We start from the raw sequence: 20,074 nt of genomic DNA, 5'->3' as shown, positions 1-20,074 counted from the left end.
CGACCAAACCCGAAACTATCAATAGTCGTTGGGGGTGGGCTTCTTAGGCATTCCTACCCTGTTCTATTCCATATCACTGCCTAGATATCTACATTTTGGATTATTTTTACCTTCATTCCAGCATCGTCCTTTTATATTATCACTCTCAGTTTCTTTCTGTCTCTTTTTTTCCATTTTTAAAGTCTGTATAAATTTTGAAACATCTTTCTTTTACTAAGCCCAATTTAAATAATTATTAAAATTTGTTTTTAAATATTAAGGTTTGCCAGGTTTGCCTAGGTTTGCCAGGAAGTGTTTGCCCAAACACTATGTTCAGAGAATTAAAGAGACACGCAGGTGTGAGTAGAAAGAGCATTTTCTCTTTGGCCGGCAATGGTCCAAGCATGAGAACATGTGGACAACTCTAAACATGTGAATTCTATCTGCGATCCAACCTCTAGTCTAGTATGATCTTGCACACATAGATACTCAGCATGCATGCTGAGTAGCTGAAAGGGAATTACTGAGTGGATGTTAAGTGATTTTGAATGGTACAAAGTAGTCACTGAGGTCTACAGCTCCTTTAGAAACAATATCAATTTTCTTCCAACTACTTAGATGCCAAGTTATATCTAGAGAATGTGGTGAGTACAAATAGCCAGTGATAAAAGAAACAACGAAAATAAAACTATATTAACACATACGGATATTATTTTTAGCAGATAAAGGCAGTAAGAAAATAATCAGCCAGTGCCTAGACATTGGCAACAGCCACAGGAGAATGGTGAGCTGGAAGCCTAACCACTGTGAACTTTGAGGATGTCAGACAACGAAGGTTTGAACTGGAACACTGATGCCTACTTACCCCGTGGCCTGAACAGACTTTACCCTTGGAATCGAGCGGGCAGCTGCTCATATTTAGGGCCTGAATCTGTAGGCACTTCCGATCTAAACACATCATAGATGGGCCACACGGCGTTCCATCTTCTACATAGCCCACATCTGTATCATCATCTAAAACCACATGAGCACCGCTAAAAGGAGAAAGATATCCACACAGTCATTAGCACCACACTTAGAAATATAATGTCAACATGAACGAGGCTTGCTCTTCAAGAAACACAGGAGGCTGTTAGTGGACATGGATTCCTCCTAGTGTTTCTCCACTTTTCTCTTCCCCCTCCCCTACCTCCCCCTAATAAAAGAGCATGATAAAAGAAACTACCATTTATTATCATTATTACACTGCCCATCATCAGAAAAAAATGTCATTTGCACAAATTGTGTTCTAAATCTTCATTTGTTTTCAAGACCAATGTAAAGACTAGGGGAGAGGTGTTTGTATAAGAACAAGGGAAGCAATCGTATCATTAGCTCTCCAAGGCTTCCAGATGGGTCATGGGACAAAAAGGCGATGTTGAGCAAAAACAGCAAAAAAAATAATAATTTTATTGTTATTATTACTGTAGAGGATTGGATTATTCATGATTAAAAAAAATAATCTGGTGGGGCCGGCCCGGTGGCTCAGGCGGTTAGGTGCGCATGCTCTGCTGCGGCGGCCCGGGGTTCGCCAATTTGGATCCCAGGCGCGCACCGACGCACTGCTTGGCAAGCCATGCTGTGGGGGCGTCCCATATAAACTTGAGGAAGATGGGCATGGATGTTAGCCCAGGGCCAGTCTTCCTCAGCAAAAAAAGAGGAGGATTGGCAGATGTTAGTTCAGGGCAGATCTTCCTCAAACACACACAAAAATAATAATAATCTGGTTCCTCTCTATTGATATTTACTTCTAAAATTTCAAAGTTAGAGACCACACGAATTTGAATAATAGTCCATGCTATAAATACTAATAGAGTATCTTGCTAAATATTTTACAAATATACTAGTTTAGAATATAACAATATAATTTAACAAGGATGTTGTATCTAAAAACATGTGAAAACTTACACGTTCAAAGGAAGCTTGTGTGCATTAAAGTAACTAGACTTGAAGACGACCAAGTTACTCCAGGAAGGATCCTATTACCTAAGACCCTGTTAGAATCACCTTCAGAGCCATTTAAAAGACAGAAAGTCAGCAACCGTTTCACCAAGACAGTGTTACCCAATTTGGTTATCCAATTAATTTACTAAATTTTGTTCAAAATTACTTTTGGATATTTCCAAATCCTACATTCACTCACATAAGATAAAGGTTTGCTATTCTGGGTATACTACGAATACTAAGACAAAGATTTGCATACCTTGAAGGTGACTCTGTAGGGGGAATCCCAAAAGCGTTTTGAGCAATGACAGTACCATTTGAATGTGAGAATAGCATCTTAGAATCATGACTACAGTCACGTGTCGCTTAACGATGGGACACACTCTGAGAAACGCTTCGTTAGGTGATTCCATCATTGCATGAACATCACAGAGTGCACTCACACAAACCTAGATGGTACAGCCTACTACACACCTCGGCTACATGGTGCTAATCTTACAGGACCACCCTCTTATATGTGGTCCCTGTTGACTGAAATGTCATTAGGTGGAGGGCACAGGACTGTACTTTAGGGGAACAATACTTATTTGGAATATACTATGACTCCAGGGCTTAAAAAATAAGCCTCACACCTTCTGTGCCTTGTACTCACAGATAATTGGATATCAAATGTTTGCCTACAACAATAAATAATATTTTGATCAGTATTTTCTATATGTGATTGAGTTTATTAAATCATCTTCTAAACTAGACACATGCTACATAATGTATAGCTTAAACGTTTTATTTTTGGTCATAAAAAGTAAAACAGACACAGTGGTCAAATAGCGACATATTCCAATGCTCAAAACTTTAATCATGGGTCAAAATGGATAACATCATTCTACTCTTAAGATTATAATTACAAGGAATGCCTCACAACTAATAACTGGCACAATTTTTGAGCAAATGTAATTTGCAAATCAATATACAATTTTGTTTTTTACATGACTCTTAACATGAAAGGAAAAATAAAATCTAAGTCAATATTTGTCTGTGAGAAATAGAAACATTTCCCTTGATTTGTCTAAATTTGTAATTCTCATAATTCATTAGGTTTTCCAACATTGACTCCGTTACCTGCAGTCAATCACCCGGCCTTGGTGGTAGAAGGACGTTGGGATGATCTCACCCTGAAGTTGGCCGATACGTGGAGCTCGAGTAAGATTGGTACAGAGCAAAAATCCACAGAACACGTCACTGAACAAGCCAAAAAAAAAGAACAAAACAGGAGGAATCAAACTCAAAAAATCAAAACTATTCAGTCCATATACAGTCAAAAACTGAAAACATTCTCTTTCTTTCTAAACAAACACATTTGTTCAGATATTGTTGGTTGGCTCCGACCCCTTTTTCCTCGCCAGCAGAATCACAATTTTGTTTGGGGCACAATGTGCCCGGCCCTGAGAGATGGATCCTGACTGGTGTCTGAGCCGGTCATGGCACCCCCGTGCCCTACTCTCCCTTTCCTAGCCATCCCTCCTTTCCACCCTCCTAGAGCTAAAAGAGGCCCCTGGGTGTTGAGATGTGAGGAAAAGCCAGCGAGGGGGTTGCTGGGGAGGATCGCCTTTCTGGAAAGAAGGTTAGAGCCCAACAGGAAGACCTTTTGCTCCTTCCTCAACTTCCTGCCTTTGAATGTGGGGTTTTTGCAATCGCAAGTTCATAGCATAAGGATACTCAAAACGCTAAGCACTACAGAGCAGAGGGGCAGAAACGATCTGGGCCCTCTAGGACGCCGTTAAATGTCACACCCACTATGAGGGCACGTACCTCCAGTCTATTCGTTAAGTAAACAATGAATTCCTAAAGAAATAGGCAAAGAATTGAAGCGACACATCACAAAAAAGGAAATCCGTGTCCAACAAATGCATGAAAATGTACAAAATTCTATTTGTAATCAAGGAAATGCAAATTAAAACATAATAATATAGCAATTCACGGCCGCCAGAATACACAGAAGTAAAATGCCTGATAATACCAAGTGTTGATGAGAACGTGGAACAACAAAATTCTCATACACATATCATCAAAGGTAGGGTTTACTAGTGCACTCATTTTAGGAAACATTGTGACATCATCTGGTGGCACTGAAAATATACATCCCCTATGACTTAGCAATTCTTCTCCCAGGTACAGGGCTTAGAAGAAAGTGTACAAATGTGCACTGAGTTATAGGTACATGAACGTTCACAGCAGCATGGTCCCTAATAGCCCAATATGGCAGCAATCTAAATGTCCATTGACATAGGATAGAGAAATAAACTGTGGTCTATGAATATGAATTAAAATGAACCAAATGTACACTATAAATGAACAGACAACTGCACACACCATAAACGCTGAACTCAAGAAGCAAAATATAAAATAATACATGAAGTAGGATTCCTTTTATAGAAAATTACCCAAACTTTAGGCAAAATATATTGTTTAGGGATGAAACGTTAGGCAGTAAAAGTCTAAAGAAAAGCAGGAAATGGCCGCCATAGAAGTCGGGATGGCATGAGCTCCGGGAGAGAGTGGGGAGCACCGTGCGGGAAGGACACGCTTCCTGGGACACTGCAACGCTCTGCTTCTTCATCCAGGGAGGGGTCACATGGTTGTTCACCTCCTAATTATTCGGCAAAATGTATGTTTGTGTATTATTCGTTTTTCTGTTTGTATATTATATTTTACAAGTTTCAAAAGTTTCAAAAACCATACCTTGATTTTCTTTAACTCATTGGTGGTTGGAGATTCTGCTACCAGATATTCAACAGCTATCTTTACAACGCCCTGATCCACAGCCTCCCAAACTTTCTGCAGTCACAAAGACACCAAGAAATGACCAGGTTTGTCTAGGACACTGAGTTAATGAAGGAAGCTAATCAAACCCAGAGGCGCCCACCTGTGGATTCTGATGACTTCAGGCCTCACGTCCGCCTACTCCTTGGCACCCCAAGGACGGAACATCTCAGAACATCTGTACCTCACTCCTGAGACATCAGATGGGGAGCTCTGTTCTATTGTTTTGGTTTAATTTTAAAGAAATTATGGTCAAAGATTTGTTGCCTCCTGAGGCCTCATCCACCGTCAAAGACTACATGGAATTGTGAACTTTCGTAAAGACTAACTAGAGAGATAAAACTTCCCTTAAGTCCTTGCTCTGCTTCAAAATTGAGAGAAGAATCCTCATTGCTATGGAAGGAAAATGGAGGAGCTTTGTCCTGTAACTTAATGGTCCCATAGATCCGAGCCACTGAGTTAACCTTTATAAACTATTAAGTCACAATTTTAACTTTCCTCAACCAATCAAGGAAAAATAATCATCAAGGTGCTTTGAAAAATCTCATTTCCTGAGTAAAGATGTCTCCAATACGCACCAACTAGATGCTTTTTAGAAGGAAAAAAAAATCTTTGATATAGACATCAGATGTTTAACTAAATCAAATGTTGTTGCACTCGTGAAATGATAAAAAATATATATTATTTCACTTTGAACGGTCCCCAAAATACATACAGTCTATATATTTTGCTTGAAAATCTCTGTGTATCCTAGTACATTCATAGGCCACAACTTCTAGCAAAAGTAGAAAATTAAAACCTAATATTAATTTATAATACCTTGGCAGAGTATTTAAAACAAGCATCAAGTAAAATATAGCATGTGAGAAATCTTCTGAATTTTACAGAAACAGTGTGAGTCGGTGCCACAGAAACAGTTTAGTCCATGGCGATTTGTCTCTAGATAAACTAATGTATTTTTTGAATGAATATTTTAAATTTTAAATAGTCGAACATTTATAAAAAATGAGTAACATTTATTTTGTGCTCATTTCCGGTTGCATCAGGGCTTCCAAGTCCTCTCCTCGTGACCCCGAAGCTGACCACTCACTGTTTGCTGCACTGGACCCATCGATCTCCATCCTTCCCGCAGTTCCCCTTCTCCGTGCCTTCAGTATTCAGCTTTTCATAGCAGAACTTGTCAGAACTCGATGCCTCTTTAGGAGATAAGCAAGAGAAGAAAATCTATTTTAGTTCTCTTTGTTATCTGTAACCAGTGAATAGTGTGCGAATCAATGTTTAACAACTGGTTCTCCAGAAAAAGAGAAAAAATTGCTGATCTGTAGCATTTACCAATTTCCATGGTGTAAACACCATGATGTAGATCTCCATGGTGTAATACGTGGCTAATTTCAGGCTATCAATGTGATGCCAATTGGCTTCTAAAATCCCTGAAAATTTAACAATTGGCTCTTGCAAGTTAATACAAGAAGTTCCAACACACCACTGTTTTTAACTTGAGGAATAAATGTATTCCCAGTTCTTGTTGGTGGTTTTGAGGGTGGGAGGTAGGAATGACCATCAGCAGGAATTAGAGAAGAGACACACGGAAAACTAACACACATTCTTAGTCCTGTTTTATATTAATACTGGGAGATATTATAAAGTCTCGGCCCACTGAGATTCTATGTCAGCACTGGGGTTTCGATATTTACACCTTTTAAAAGACAAATATGCCTCTATCATCTTTCCTCTATCAAAATGGAAGCAATGAAAGTCAATCTTTCAGTTAAATTTTTGACAAACACTGAAATCACTCGTGCAGGAGCTCTATTCTCCTTTTGTGGGCTTCCTTTTCCTTTGGCAGTGACCCAGCCTCAGCCAGCAAGGCAGACCCACTTCTTTCCTTCTGGTCTGGCCCTCATGAACTGGAGTTCACTGGAGAGGCACTGCGGATGTCAGGAAGAGAAGATGTGTATTAACGTGTAGGGAATAATGGAGAATCACAACCATGTACCAGAACCTCCATCTGTCTGCACCTCAGGAAGTCCTTGCCTTTCTTCTCTTCAAAATGAGATAATAAATGACAGAATTTAAAAATAAGTCTGGTACTCTCCTTGGGGTAAAAGAGCAGAAAGCTGACTTGAGGGAGAAATGGTAAGTCCAACGCACAAAGTCAGTCAGGCAAGTGGCTGGACAATGGCCATGACCACTGCACCCAACCCAATCTTTGCACGTGGACGTCACACCCTTCTCTTACAGCCACAGTCCCTCAATGACACTGTTCGGTTCTGATGACCAGTCCCCAACCTGCACCGTTGTTTTCTGTGGTTTTCTGACAAAGATCCACAGGTCTCTTTATTCTCACCCTCTGCTAGTTTTTTCTTTAAGCATCACTCCGAGCTGTACATCTCTTTCACAAGACTGACCAAGAAGAGTAAGATTAAGAGAAACCTGCATGTGCCCGCCCAGCAGGAAGATGCACCTACTTGCTCCCCAGATGTATTGGCACTGGTTGTCCCGGGTCTTGCACTCGCCGTTGTAGCAGCGGCCCTGGGGACGGGACACACGGGATGAGGCACACGGACCCACTTCCATGTCCCCCCAGTTTTTACTCAAGGTCTCTTCTTCGTTGTTTTACATAATTTTTTTTTCACTCCACACTCTTGCACAGTGAAAATAAGAATCACAAATATCTTAAGAATAACAGCTAAAATCTAGAACTCAGAACAGACCTTATACAGCAGCTCTTTAAAGCCAAACTATCTAAAATTTAAAATTTTTGAAAACAAAAACTGGTACATTTCTTTGGGTGATACCAAAATGATTTTTAGCTTCTTTTGTGTGTGAATGGTTAGATATAACATGGCTTCAGAAAAAAATACACCCCATGTTATAACAAATCGTCATATTTTCCCATGACAGGCTGAAATTATTGAAAAATGGTCACAACTCAATAAATCAGATTCCTAATCCTTCAGCCATTACATTTTTTCCTTGCCCTCAATCTGGACAATTTGTCACCAGATATATTTAGTATTTAGTGTGACATGAAGCAACTCCAAATTAGAAGATGACTGCAATAATTTACTGTTGTTTGAGTTCAATTTCCCTTCAAAATTACACTTATCAAAGAGAAGAAAAAACTCGCAAACTAATCCTTTTAAAATTACATTGAAAACGTACAGCCCAGCGTACCTGATTCTGGTTGCATGCATATCCATCTTGCTTATGAAGATTTGGTGGGCACTGAAAAATAGAGTCTTTTTAGTTAGTGTGCAGCACTTTAGGCACTTTCAGATTATGTGCACAACATATAAAAATGCAAGCATGGTGAATCCATAATTAGGAAAGTTTAGAAAGACATGAGTAACTCCTTAAGGAGGTTATCCAAATTAATTCTCCCATTATTGGTAAAAATAAATAAGTCAGGCCCTGGCAATGGATGCTTTTTGTGTTTCTCTGTTTTCCCTGAGGTGGACTAGAGTGGTAACTTACACTCACGTGCTGACAGAGTCAAAAGTAGAAGGGACAAAATGGACAGTGAGGGGGTGAATCAGCGTGTTGTGGAGGAGTGGGCACACTGAGCTAACCGACAAGATCTCGCTTGGCTCTGTGCAAACGTCACATCTGTGTCGACACCATGACGCTCACCCATAGGCCACCTTACTGAAGAAGAAGAAACGCCTGCCTCTCAGCTCAGGGTAGGTGCCGCATCTCCACCACACTTCCGACCACTCACACCACAGACTCGTCACTAGAACAATCGTGGTATGACGGTCATTTCTTTCTCCAGGTCTTTGTACAGTACACTTCATTTTCCCCCAAAATTACCCTGAATAAATTAAGTTAAAATTTCTTCTCTCTGTGCATTTCATTGACCACATTTAAGAGAGTTAAAAAAAACTTCAAGTCAAGGCTCTGCTACAGGGTTCAAAGCAAACATGAAAAGGAAACAAAACACACAGGTGTGGCAAGTGAGTAAGAAACACAGCGATATGCACCGAGGTCCCTCAGTCTTCACCTTCCCAGTAAATCACAGTTCACCCTGTTCAGGCCCCAGACTATGGAGTCGCCCTGTTTCTCTCTTTCTCTCACACTCTCCTTCCAGTCTGTCAACACAGCCTGTTAGCTCTATCTTCAAAATATGACCACGATCTGAACACCTTCTCCCCCTCCACTGCCAACGCCTGGTCCAACCCTCCACCTGCACTCACCTGGATCATGTGACAGCCCCCGCCTGATTCCCCTGCCTCCAGCCTGGTCTCCTTCTAGTCCACACAGTGCCCCAGTGTCCCTTTAAAGACGCAGACCAGATCTTGTCACTCGTCTGCTCCGTGGCTTCCCACCTTACTCACTGGCCTTCAAAGTTCAACATGCTCTGCTCCTATGCCGTCCACCAGCCCATCGTCTCCCTGTCCGCAGTCCTACTCCGCCACGACTGACCTGGCTCTACGGAAACGTGCCAGGCACGTGCCACCCCACGGCCTCTGGCCCTGGTCTCCCCCAGGTCGCACATGGCCTGCTCTCTCCGCTTCTTTAGGGCTTTGCTCACACATCAGCACCTCAGAGAAGCCTTTTCTCACCATACTCTGGAAAACCACAATCCCTCCCACGCTGGCACACTCTGCTCCCCTTCCCTGTTTCTTTCATCTCCATGGCACTTATCACCAGCTGAGGGTTCACAGGTTTTACTCATTTGCCCATTGTTCCCACCCTAATGCGAGCTCCACGCAGGCAAGGATTTCATGTTTTGTTCCCTGCTGCTCCCCAGCACCTAGAACAAAACCGGGCTCAGTTATTGAGTAGGTGCTTAATTCCTACTGGCTGACTGAGAAAATGAACAAGCGATCCATAGAGGTACAATTAAGTTATTCTATTCTGCACACATCAAGCTGTTTATCTAGTTCACTACAGAGAGATAACAGAACTAATTTAGAATTGCTAAGCAGCAGCACCTTACTAAGGAGCACTCTGAGATGAGATACCTTGGTTCTACATCTCTCTGAACAATAACTGACTCTCATAAGCTCTCATCCACCACAGCTTTTCACTCAACCTGATGGTGCCTACTCAAAGGATGAATTATCAGCACTAAGACCCAGCATGCTGGGCCCACTACACAACAATAGAGATCCATGTGGCCTCTTTCACCCACCCAAATCCACTCGAAACACAACCATTATCTCATTAACCAACTAACATTAACTATTCACTTACTCCAAGACGAATACAACGACACGGAACAAAAATGCAAAAGCAGTGTTGCTATAGAACAGGCATGTCCCGGGTCTGAAATTAATTTGTCATATTTGACTTTTGTGGTGTTTCAATAGGAAAAAACTTGTAGGATTCTTTACTAACGAAAAAAAAAGCCCTTATTATAAACTGTCATAGCTACATGCAAGATTTCTAATCAATTTATTTTTGTTTAGGCTAATAAAAGCCAGTTGCTTATCACTAAAATGTTTAACAAGGGAAGTTATCAGATGTCTTATACTCTCTGGAGACACTTAAAGCAGAAGAACCATAAACCTGTGCACTTGATTCTGCCTGTGAGTAGAGCTCCGGGTTCGGTCTCTAAATGCCATTCCAGCCCCATCCACAGACGCGGTGCACAGAGGGTCACCTGACCGAGGCAGGCTTCAACCGTGCAAAAGCAGTCCAATGTGCTTACTTTAAATGGTGTTATCCTACCCGCTTAGATGACATATTTCATAGTGCTAACAGAAAACCATTCCCACATCTTTCAAAAATATCTTGATTACATCATCCAGTATTGTTTGCCAAGGATTTCTCTCAGCTGCACAAGTATTGTTTCTTCTGTTATAAATTGTGAATTTAAAAAGTAGCTCAGAGGCATCAGTAAACGCTAATATGAAAATTAAGCAGAAACATACCATGAGATAAAAGAGATAACGTTATAATGTTGCCAATGGTACGGATTCTTAGAGACGCAGAGATTCTCAGAGAGCCCACTTTCTTAATTGCTATTAGTATCAATTAAATTCAAAATTCACTGCCTCTTACAGAGCAGAAGACTTGAGGAGTTTTTAATTCCCTATACTCCAGTGATCTATTTCAGGTTCATTCTGGTCATACAAGGAAATTATTACAAAAAGAACACGATATTCTAATATGCCACTGAGAAATTACTTTACCAATACAATTTTCACCTTAGACACGAGATAAAAAGAACTTTTTTTTTAATTTAGACAATAGAATATTAGGTTGAACATAGAGCCCTCATTATAAAAGCTTTATTTCCAGTAAATTCTATGGCAATTCAGCAGGTAAAGGTTGAAATGGGAAAACTATACTTCTCAACGAGCTGAATATACAGAACCAAAACCACATATGATGGATACAAAAATAGTATTATTCTATAAAACTAAAAATATAACTCAGTGAAACAGTATATCAGGGATGTGAGTACACTTGTCATAAATCACAGCAACCACAATCTACACTCTGCCTCTAGATGACTGCAAAACTGCAAAGAAACCATTTACATATTTAAATATGAGAAACAGGTATGTATAAAAATCACAAAAGAATAGCCTGAATGTATTTCACTACCATATCCTTGATGAAAATAATAATAATAAGAAGAAGTTTTCAAATATTGATGTATATAGGGAAGCCTTTCTGGTTTAACCCTGATTTGGCCTAAAACTTGTTTTTCCCAGAGCAGCCTGACTTAAGGCCCAGAGAACATGTACTGTACATTTGCTTCAAACATTTTCCCAAAGCAAAGAACGCATTCTTTAAAGACAAGGATGAACGTCTCCCTCTCTCTGATGCAGACACCAGTACTTCTCTGAAGACAAGCTTTTCTTCCCAGAGAACCAAGGTCAAGTTGACCTGCTGTGTATGTGCTAAACTACAGCAAAACATCTCCTTGTGACTTTGGGGAAAAAAATTGTATTCCTGTCATGCTGGATGTACGTTCTTTGTCCTGAAACAGTGTATAACCATGCTGTACACCACGCTTCTCAAGAGTGCTTCTTTGATGGAGACAGCACTTCCGGGCTGGTCCTCAGCATTGGCTAAATAAATATCATTCTATCTTTCTTACCTATAGATTGATTGTTGATTATTTGCATCGACGTTCTTAAAAGGATCCATTTGAATGGAGCCTCAGATAATATATATCAAGAACTTTCCAAAAACTTAGCTAGGAACCTTTCTTTCCCTCTCCTCATGTTTCCTTCCAGTGAAGGGCACTCAGTGTAACTCTAGCTCTCTCGGCCCCTGTACCCACTTCTTCCCCAGGCAGGCAGAGTGACTGATCGGCTGACTGACTGTTTGATTGATAAACTTGGGAAGAGTAACTCGGCATTCTTGCTCAGTTCTGCCATTCTTCTCTTGTCGACTCACATAAATCATACTCTATCTACTGTCCAGGCGAGGGCTGGCCTCTGCAGGGAAAGGTCACTCCAGACCCAGCTCTCTCAAGAACCTGTTGCTACAGCCAGAATCTGGGGCGCTACCGAGGCCCACTTAGCCCTCACACTAAGCTGTGGCTTTCAAGTTGCCATTTTCAATAATAAAAATGATATTTTGGCCTCCAACTGTACTCTATATATCTAGAGCCCCTTGGAGACCACCATACCTGAAATAGGTTCTCCACTCCTGGGAACTAACCCCGAACAGGAAACACTCTTAAAAATGCACAGAGATGTTCACTGCCTTATTAATTATAATAACAGAAAACTGCCAACAATCTAAATATCCACCACTGGATATAGAAGTGAACTGATAAATCCACGTGACAGACTCACGAAGTCATGAAAACCATGTTTATAAAAACTGTAATAGTATGCGAAATGCTTTTGAAGTAACGTCAGAATGAAAATAAGAGAGAAAGAAATCCAAAATTCTTACAGAGTCCCTCCCCACCCTGGTTCCCGACTTCCTCTCTGAACGGTTTCCACTGTTCTCCCACCTGCCCCACTTCCATCCCATTTCCTGAAGAAGTCAACTTCTGTACTCGCTGTTTTCTGACTAGCTCCTTCTTATTTGTGTTCCTACTTAAATGCCAACCCCTCCAGGAAAACACACCTGACCGCCCCTGCTAAAGCTCCCACCCCATCCCTCTTTCCACATCACCTTATTTCATGCTCAGCACTGACCACCAGCTGAGGTCTGTTCATTCATTTGCCTTTCTCCACCCAGCAGAACGTAAGTGCCATCAAAGCAAGGACTTGTCTGCCTTGTTCCCCACCCCATCCCAACATTTACAGCAGTAGATGCCCAACAAACGTTCATTTGAACAACAAATAAAGACTTAAAATAACATGATATAAGTTTTTAAGAACATAAAAATTACATAAGGAAGGAATGCTAGAAGGCAACATTAATTATAATGTTATAATAATTTTAATATAATTAAATTAAATGTTACAATAATTTTAATGTGAAGAATCATGCCAAAGCACAAGGGCCATGAAGCCAGGGCCACAGGAGTGGAGCGAGATGGTGACAGAGCTGAGAAAAGCAGACTTCTGCTCCCAATCCTGCTTCAACAGAGCAGTCTACCTGTTCCCTGCCTTCTACACTGGGCTTCCATCCAAAATATTGTTAAAAGAAAAGGTTCTACGGCTTAAAAATGTTTGAAAACGCTACATTAGTGCTTCATTAGTGTGAATGTACTGTTTTAGATGTGGGGACCAGGAAAGAAAAATCAATTAGTAAGATGTAAACCATAAAAAGGAAACTAAATATGAAGGGGAAATTTGGAAGAAAAGAGACTTAGGTCCAAAAAACATAATAAATGTTCCTAAAATAAAGGCATGGTGGCGAGCTAGAAATTACTAGAAAACAAAGTAAAATAAAACAAAAACAAAGGAACAAAATCATATTCACATATGTAATCCAAATTGAATGCTTAAAATGTGTATTTGCAAGTAAAATGCATTACCTAAAACTCAGATTGCCATACCTGGCCAGAGTCTCCAGTACAGTACTCGGTGATATCACACCCGTTCACGGCATCCCGACATTCATACCCTCGTGGCTGAAACTGCCAATCAAAATTCAATATGGAGCTAGTCTTAATTAACATCACAGAGAGTTAGCATTCTCATATTCACCAACAATCCTGATGCTCTCTCATAACCACCACCAAACTCTTCTTACGAATTAGCAAGATAGCTGCAGAATGGACACGAGGCCCAGACACTCTTTGCAGTAAATATGAACTGTTAACAAGGCATTAAACGTTCAGATTTCAAAACCCACTGTCTCAGGGTATTATTTTTGGAAAACAACGTGATGGCAATTCTGTAAAGAAGAAACACTGGTGTGGCTTAAGACAAAAGAGCAAAGCACTAAAATAAAAACACTTAAGATCTCTCTGAAGACTGATGCACACACCCAACCCTCACTAATTTACCTGTCAGCTTGGACATCAATCTTGTTTGGGCTAAATATACAAATCAAATTTCAACAAATTCATATAAGTGCCTACTGTGTACGCGGCATTTTGTTTGTCTGGGAAGGGGGTGGGTAAAAGACAGAGGAAAGAGCCTGTTACCTTCAAGAAATTTATAATCTGTTAAGGGACAAAAGGCAAGTATAAACTAAGCTAGAATCTTCTACAATACCATAATGCATAATACCCCTTTGTATTGAATAAAACAATAAAATCACATAATTTTATGGTTATAAGGAATATTAGAGGTTTTATAGATGAGAAGAAGGAAGATTAAAAAAATGACTTTTCAGGGCCAGCCCGGTGGCGTAGTGGTAAAGTTTGCATGCTCCGCTTTGGTGGCCCGGGGTTCGCAGGTTTGGATCCTGGGTACGGACCTACGTACCATTCATCAAGCCATGCTGTGGCAGCGTCCCACATACAAAATAGAGGAAGATTGGCAAAGGTGTTAGCTCAGCGACAATCTTCCTCAAGCAAAAAGAGGAAGAATGGTAACAGATGTTAGCTCAGGGCCAATCTTCCTTATCAAAAAAAAAAAAAATGACTTTTCAAAAATTAACTGGAGGTCTCTACAGATGGAAGTAACTATGTGTCCACACACACAATCTGTGTATATACACATATAAACATACATGCATACATTACTTCCTCATCTGGCGTTCTTGCCTGTATAAGGGATTTAAAAAGCCAAATGTGAAAATATAAGTGCTAGCTTTCACGTTCAGGGTCTAAAATAAATTAAGGTCAGTTTTAAAGAAAAATGTTATAAGTAGGTGATATTATCAAAAAGACCACAGGAATTGTCCCTCTTCTTTTCAACTGTCTAATCTAGTTTTCATTCGTGTTAGCAGGGCAATTCTCAGTGTTTCTTTTGGAAGGAACATAGGTATATTTGCTTAGGGAGGCACTGGAGGATAGGATGGTTGATAGTCAAGCACAGTAAAGACAAATGTTGTGACCCACAGAAACTGGGTAGATTTATTGATTCTACAAAATTGCCAGGCTAATACGCACACTGTCAACCAACAAATTTGTGAGAAGCTATACAGATGCTCAATGTACACACTGAGTATTTGGCTAACGTGTCAATGAAAAGAAAGATGAAAGTGTCAGAGAACTCACAAGACACGAGGTATTGTTACAGCAGGGCCCGTCGCTGCAGTGGGCCCCATTGGAGAGAGAGCACTTCTTGCAGCACAGCCCGTAGCATTCCTGGAGGGGACACTTCACGTGAGTAACAGAGGAGACTCACCACTGGTCATGCCACATTCACTACACGTGCGACTTATGCATAATGCAGAGAAAGAGATTTATACAACACTAAGCAAAAATTTTAGGAAAGAATTAACCGCTCTAAACAATGATAGATCCCTTCCTGCCATATTTCTCAGCAAAGTATTCTCTTCTATGAAAGGGCTTCTCTACCAAAAAGCACGCTTATTTCTTAGCAGGCACCCCACCCTTGGTGAGCTCTACCACATTCTTAATACTCAATCTAGTTTTATAAAGACAAAAATAATACACATCAAGAAAGAATGTGTCATGATTTGGTAAAACTTGTCTGCGATGAATATGAGCTGTGAACTTTTAAGAGGCAGGGAATTTGATTACAAGAATCCATCAGGCTTTTTCAGACAAGGCCATAGGACATGATTAATTCTACTGTGTCTGAGCTGACATTAAGCTCTGATGAGAGAGATCAGAAGGACAGGCAGCGGGGCCACAGCGAACGACGGCGCAGGCTTCCCACTCCTGCTGCTCCTGCTTGCTCGGGTGGGAGCTGTGCCGAAGGTGGACGCGCTCCCTCATACCCACCACGTGGAAGCCACAGTCACACTCCTCCCCAGTTTCCACATATCCATTCCCACATTCTGTGGGCTCGAAGAGCTGGAAGAGATTAGGAGAGAAAGGGAACATGTTTCAAGTTATCACAGAAAATCAACACACCATTGGCCACAGACACAGCCCTATAATCAGCTATCACGTGATCTTCTTCCTGCATCTGTGGTTATTGCAACTTACAAGTGATGTGTGGGTGGGAAACACTGTTCACTTACTAATAACACTTCTAGAAAACCTATTTTAAATGGGGGAATATCCCGTGGAGGACTCCCCGGTGGTGGGCTCCAGGCATGACCTCCACCATTAGAGCTGCTTTGCATGGAGAGAAGCTGTGAAGAGGAACAGATCACTCTTCAATTTGCTAATGGAGCTAAAATGCATTGCTAATGAGACTCACAGATAACTAATTTGCTGAGAAGACGAAAACTGTCAAAAAGATAAAAAAGCTTCAGTCACAGCCAAATGTGAAATATATAATCAAGTAAATGCAAATGTGAAATATATAATCAAGTAAGTGCAAATAAACTTAGAAAAAAATGTTGCTGGAAATCCACGCCCATCATTCTCATTGAAGACAAATCTGCACTGTCCGAAGCATATTAAGTAAATGTGCAGACGTATACACAGAGGTATAGAAATTTCTCAATCATTCCTGCAGCAATGGAAGAGTCAGATTTCTAGAATAATCCACCACACTGGTACTATGAACTTGCCTGCCAGGTAAACTGTATTATAGACCGATTGTCGAGGCGTTGATTATTCATGAAAAACATTTCTATTTCTCATCAACTGGGGCAAGTTTCTCACCTGGGTGAAGGCTGGAACAGCACATCCCAACCCAAATGCTCAGAGCCGTGAACATGAGAGGGAGAAAGAAACAAACACACCCGCAGGCGCACAACCCCAGGAAGGGCTGCCTTCACTGAGGCCACCTGAGAAAGACTGGATGCTCCTTCCCCTTCCAGGAAGGGAAAGCTATTACGGAAAGCAAGGAAGGTTTCCAGGATACGTGAGGGGGAGTCCCCGTGGGGGAGCCCAGTGGGTAAGTTAACAGTCCTAACCTCTGAGGTATTTGGATCAGAGGCAGAAGAACATGGAAAAAGGAAGGGCAGACTGGAGCAGGACTAGCACTCCACGTCAGGCCAACTATGTAACCAACTGCTGGCTTTCATCCTAGGACTCTCCTTCCACCGTGAGGCAGGTCCATCAGGCCAGACGTGAAACACGGCCGTTGGGAAGGTTCCCACAGCACAGAGAAGATGCTCACGGATAATGTGCAAATAGCACGTACAACATGTACGCATACATTCATCGACCAAGAACACTTGGGAAAAAGTCAGTTCTTTGATGCACACGTATAAACTATTCCACTCGAATCTGCAGGGGCTTTTTCTTAATCATTCTAATATTTAGTTTAAAAAGAAATAATTCCCTATTTACTAACTTTTAAAATCGAAGATGTATAGTTATTTTTATTTAGTTTCCAAGTTATTGGAATAATTTTCTTTTTCCTCACAGGCATTTCAGAAATCTAATGATGGATCCTTATACACACACCAGAAATCTTAAGCTTTCCAAACAACTCAGCGTTGTTTCCTCAGGTGAGATGCTTGTAATCACCTGGGGAGCTGCAACGCAGGTAAAATTGGCCATGTACATTGCAATTCAAAAACGCCAGCAGCTCACCTTAATTCATTATTACTCATTCCACCCATTTAAACACTCTGAAGCTTCCAGATCTCTGCTGCACTGAGACCAACGTCATGAGAGGCAGGCGGCTGAGCGGAATGATGCAAGGTCCCTTTAAAAGTCCTGTTCTTCCTTACTGAGATTTTATACAGACAGCAGGCTTCAAACCACCGTCCCCTAACTACCGCAGTATCACTTAATTACGGAGATAGGAATAAATTATTCTGTCACTTATCCACATCAGTCACTGGCTTTAAAAAAAAAAAGGCTGACGATCTCACTGCTTTCTCAATTTGCAGAGTATTAAACATTTTGTACAGCAATGGACTGTATTTGACCTATGAAGGAGTATTTTAAAAGGAAATATGCAATGTGCAATGTTAGAATTTCTCTACCGAGTGCTAATTAGCATCGATCCTGTCTTTTTGCTTGTCGAGCAGCTTCATTTCCAAACACGCCACTTCAGGTCCACAGTCCCTCATCCAAAAGCTTTATAGCTGGTGAGTTTGGGAATTCTGGCTTTGCTGGATTTTACAAAAGTGCGATGCATTTACCTTGTTCTACGTAATAACCCTGAGGGCCTGGTGCACACCCTTTAATCAAACCCATTAATATTTCTGCAGTGAGACTTATGAATATTTACACAATGGGGGATAATAAAGATTTTTAGTTCAGCACAAGTTTTATTGTCCAATGTGTTTTCTGCAAACTCATAAAAAACACTTCCAATTTTCAGAGCTTTTTGAATTAAGGAATTGTGGATAAAGGATTGTGACACTGTCTATATGGATTTTGATGAAATGTAATTGACAATGGGGACCTTTCCAGGTAGAGACTGTATATTATAAATATATCTCTGTATTTATGGGATCCATAAATACCTGGGGCCATTTTCTGGCTAGCTGATATTACTAACGCTTCCTGTCTGGCAGAATAGATCACTCAAAAAAAAGAAAAGCCCCTAGAGAGAAGGTCAAGGGGAAACAGAATTTTTGTCAGAGAAATGTGTTAGAGTAATATATGTTAGTCTAACCCACTAACTCTTAGCAGCAGGGTGAAAACCCAAACGTGAACATTTCGAAGATATTTTAATTGAAGGATTATTTCTTTATTTGTTTTTACGAGGGGGGTGGGGAGAGCAGCTAGCACTGAAAACCAGAGATTGGGAGCAGTGACACTAGGGCTTCATGCATTGAAAGAGGACTCAGTCTGCAACACGATAAAGCCCCTTGTGACTAAGGATTAATCTGATAGACAAGAAACCTGCTTTCCAAGACAAGTATCTGATATTTAGCACTGTTCCATCATAAAAAATTAGAGAAACAATTACAGTTTCTACGTTACTAACCTTTGTTGGCCTGTTGAACAGACAGGCGCCGCCCCCCCTCTGTAGAAAGTCTCTATACTCCAAGACGCTGCATTTGGAGAACTTTCGGGAGTGAGAGACCCTGAGAAAGTAGAGAATCAGTTATGTAAATAATTTAGCAAAAGCAGCCATAAGAGAAAAAAATTAAAACCCTTGAATTAGAACAAAATGTTCACTCTGGGTCCAGATGATTCTACACAAATTTTGACAAGGCACTTATGTTCAAGTTGCCAAATAAGTATGCATGCTAGAGTTTGTAAAAATAGAAATTCAAAGGAAACCACAGATTTGGGGGGCTGGGTCACAACTCCCTCAGCAGTTGAGGCCCCCGTGCTCGGGCGTGAAAGAGTTTTGAAAAGCTCCTCACGAAACTTCTCCATCTAGGCTGTATTTCAAAATGTGGTCATTTTTATTTGCTCCGTCTCAGCAAAAGCAAGCACTCTTTGCCTCTGTCCTGAAGGAAAGGAGCTCGGGAAGCTCCTAGATTCTACTTTGGAGGACGGAGTTGTGAGGATCAGTTTATGAAAGATGCTGAATGCAGGCTTCAGAGCCACAATACAGGCAAACGAGGAAACCTAGGGAGACGTGAGACCATACACACATGTACCTATGTACACATGTTTTTACTGTATATATGCACACAATTAAAACAGCATTAGGGTAAGCTCCCGTGAATAATAGCTCCTTATTCTCAACTTCAAATACTATATGATAATATTCACGATTTAGTAGGAATATAGCATGAGCCTCTGCGTGATTTAATTAATAGAATTATTATCTCTAAGTCAGTACAGATAGGAATATCATACACACGGTCAAGGCTACACTGAATCATACACAGTGATTCCTTAGGCATACTTGTACTAGGACTTGATTTGAGAGTGACAGGCCACTTATTCTGGGATGTAATCTAGCTCTATGTATCCTGATGTATGAGCGCAGCATATGGAAGTAGGTAAAATCTGCCAGTGGTGACAGTG

The 20,074-nt window shown here is 40.8% G+C and overlaps 1 protein-coding gene across 6 annotated transcripts in view; it reads right to left on the bottom strand.

Annotated features, from left to right (window-relative positions):
- Window positions 1-20,074, bottom strand: part of ADAM23 (ADAM metallopeptidase domain 23) — a 151,456-nt gene that overhangs the window by 23,491 nt on the left and 107,891 nt on the right. For 4 of the 6 annotated variants that reach the window (XM_087435698.1, XM_087435699.1, XM_087435697.1 and 1 more), the window contains exons 15-23: window positions 19,077-19,176; window positions 16,013-16,084; window positions 15,320-15,409; window positions 13,706-13,786; window positions 7,960-8,010; window positions 7,251-7,314; window positions 5,873-5,978; window positions 3,082-3,201; window positions 845-1,013 (exon numbers count right to left, since the gene is read on the bottom strand). In XM_087435698.1, coding sequence (XP_087291824.1) covers window positions 845-1,013; window positions 3,082-3,201; window positions 5,873-5,978; window positions 7,251-7,314; window positions 7,960-8,010; window positions 13,706-13,786; window positions 15,320-15,409; window positions 16,013-16,084; window positions 19,077-19,176 — 853 coding nt within the window. Of the gene's footprint in view, window positions 1-844; window positions 1,014-3,081; window positions 3,202-3,936; window positions 4,798-5,872; window positions 5,979-7,250; window positions 7,315-7,959; window positions 8,011-13,705; window positions 13,787-15,319; window positions 15,410-16,012; window positions 16,085-19,076; window positions 19,177-20,074 lie in introns of those variants that run through there. The other 2 variants (XM_087435702.1, XM_087435701.1) reach the window with 2 other exon arrangements.

This window comes from Ceratotherium simum, chromosome 9 (genome assembly GCF_057802395.1).
Source record: "Ceratotherium simum simum isolate JZ-2026a chromosome 9, ASM5780239v1, whole genome shotgun sequence".
NCBI lineage: Eukaryota > Metazoa > Chordata > Mammalia > Perissodactyla > Rhinocerotidae > Ceratotherium > Ceratotherium simum.
The sequence above is the reverse complement of the archived record's forward strand: the minus strand, read 5'-3'. Positions and strand labels throughout refer to the sequence as shown.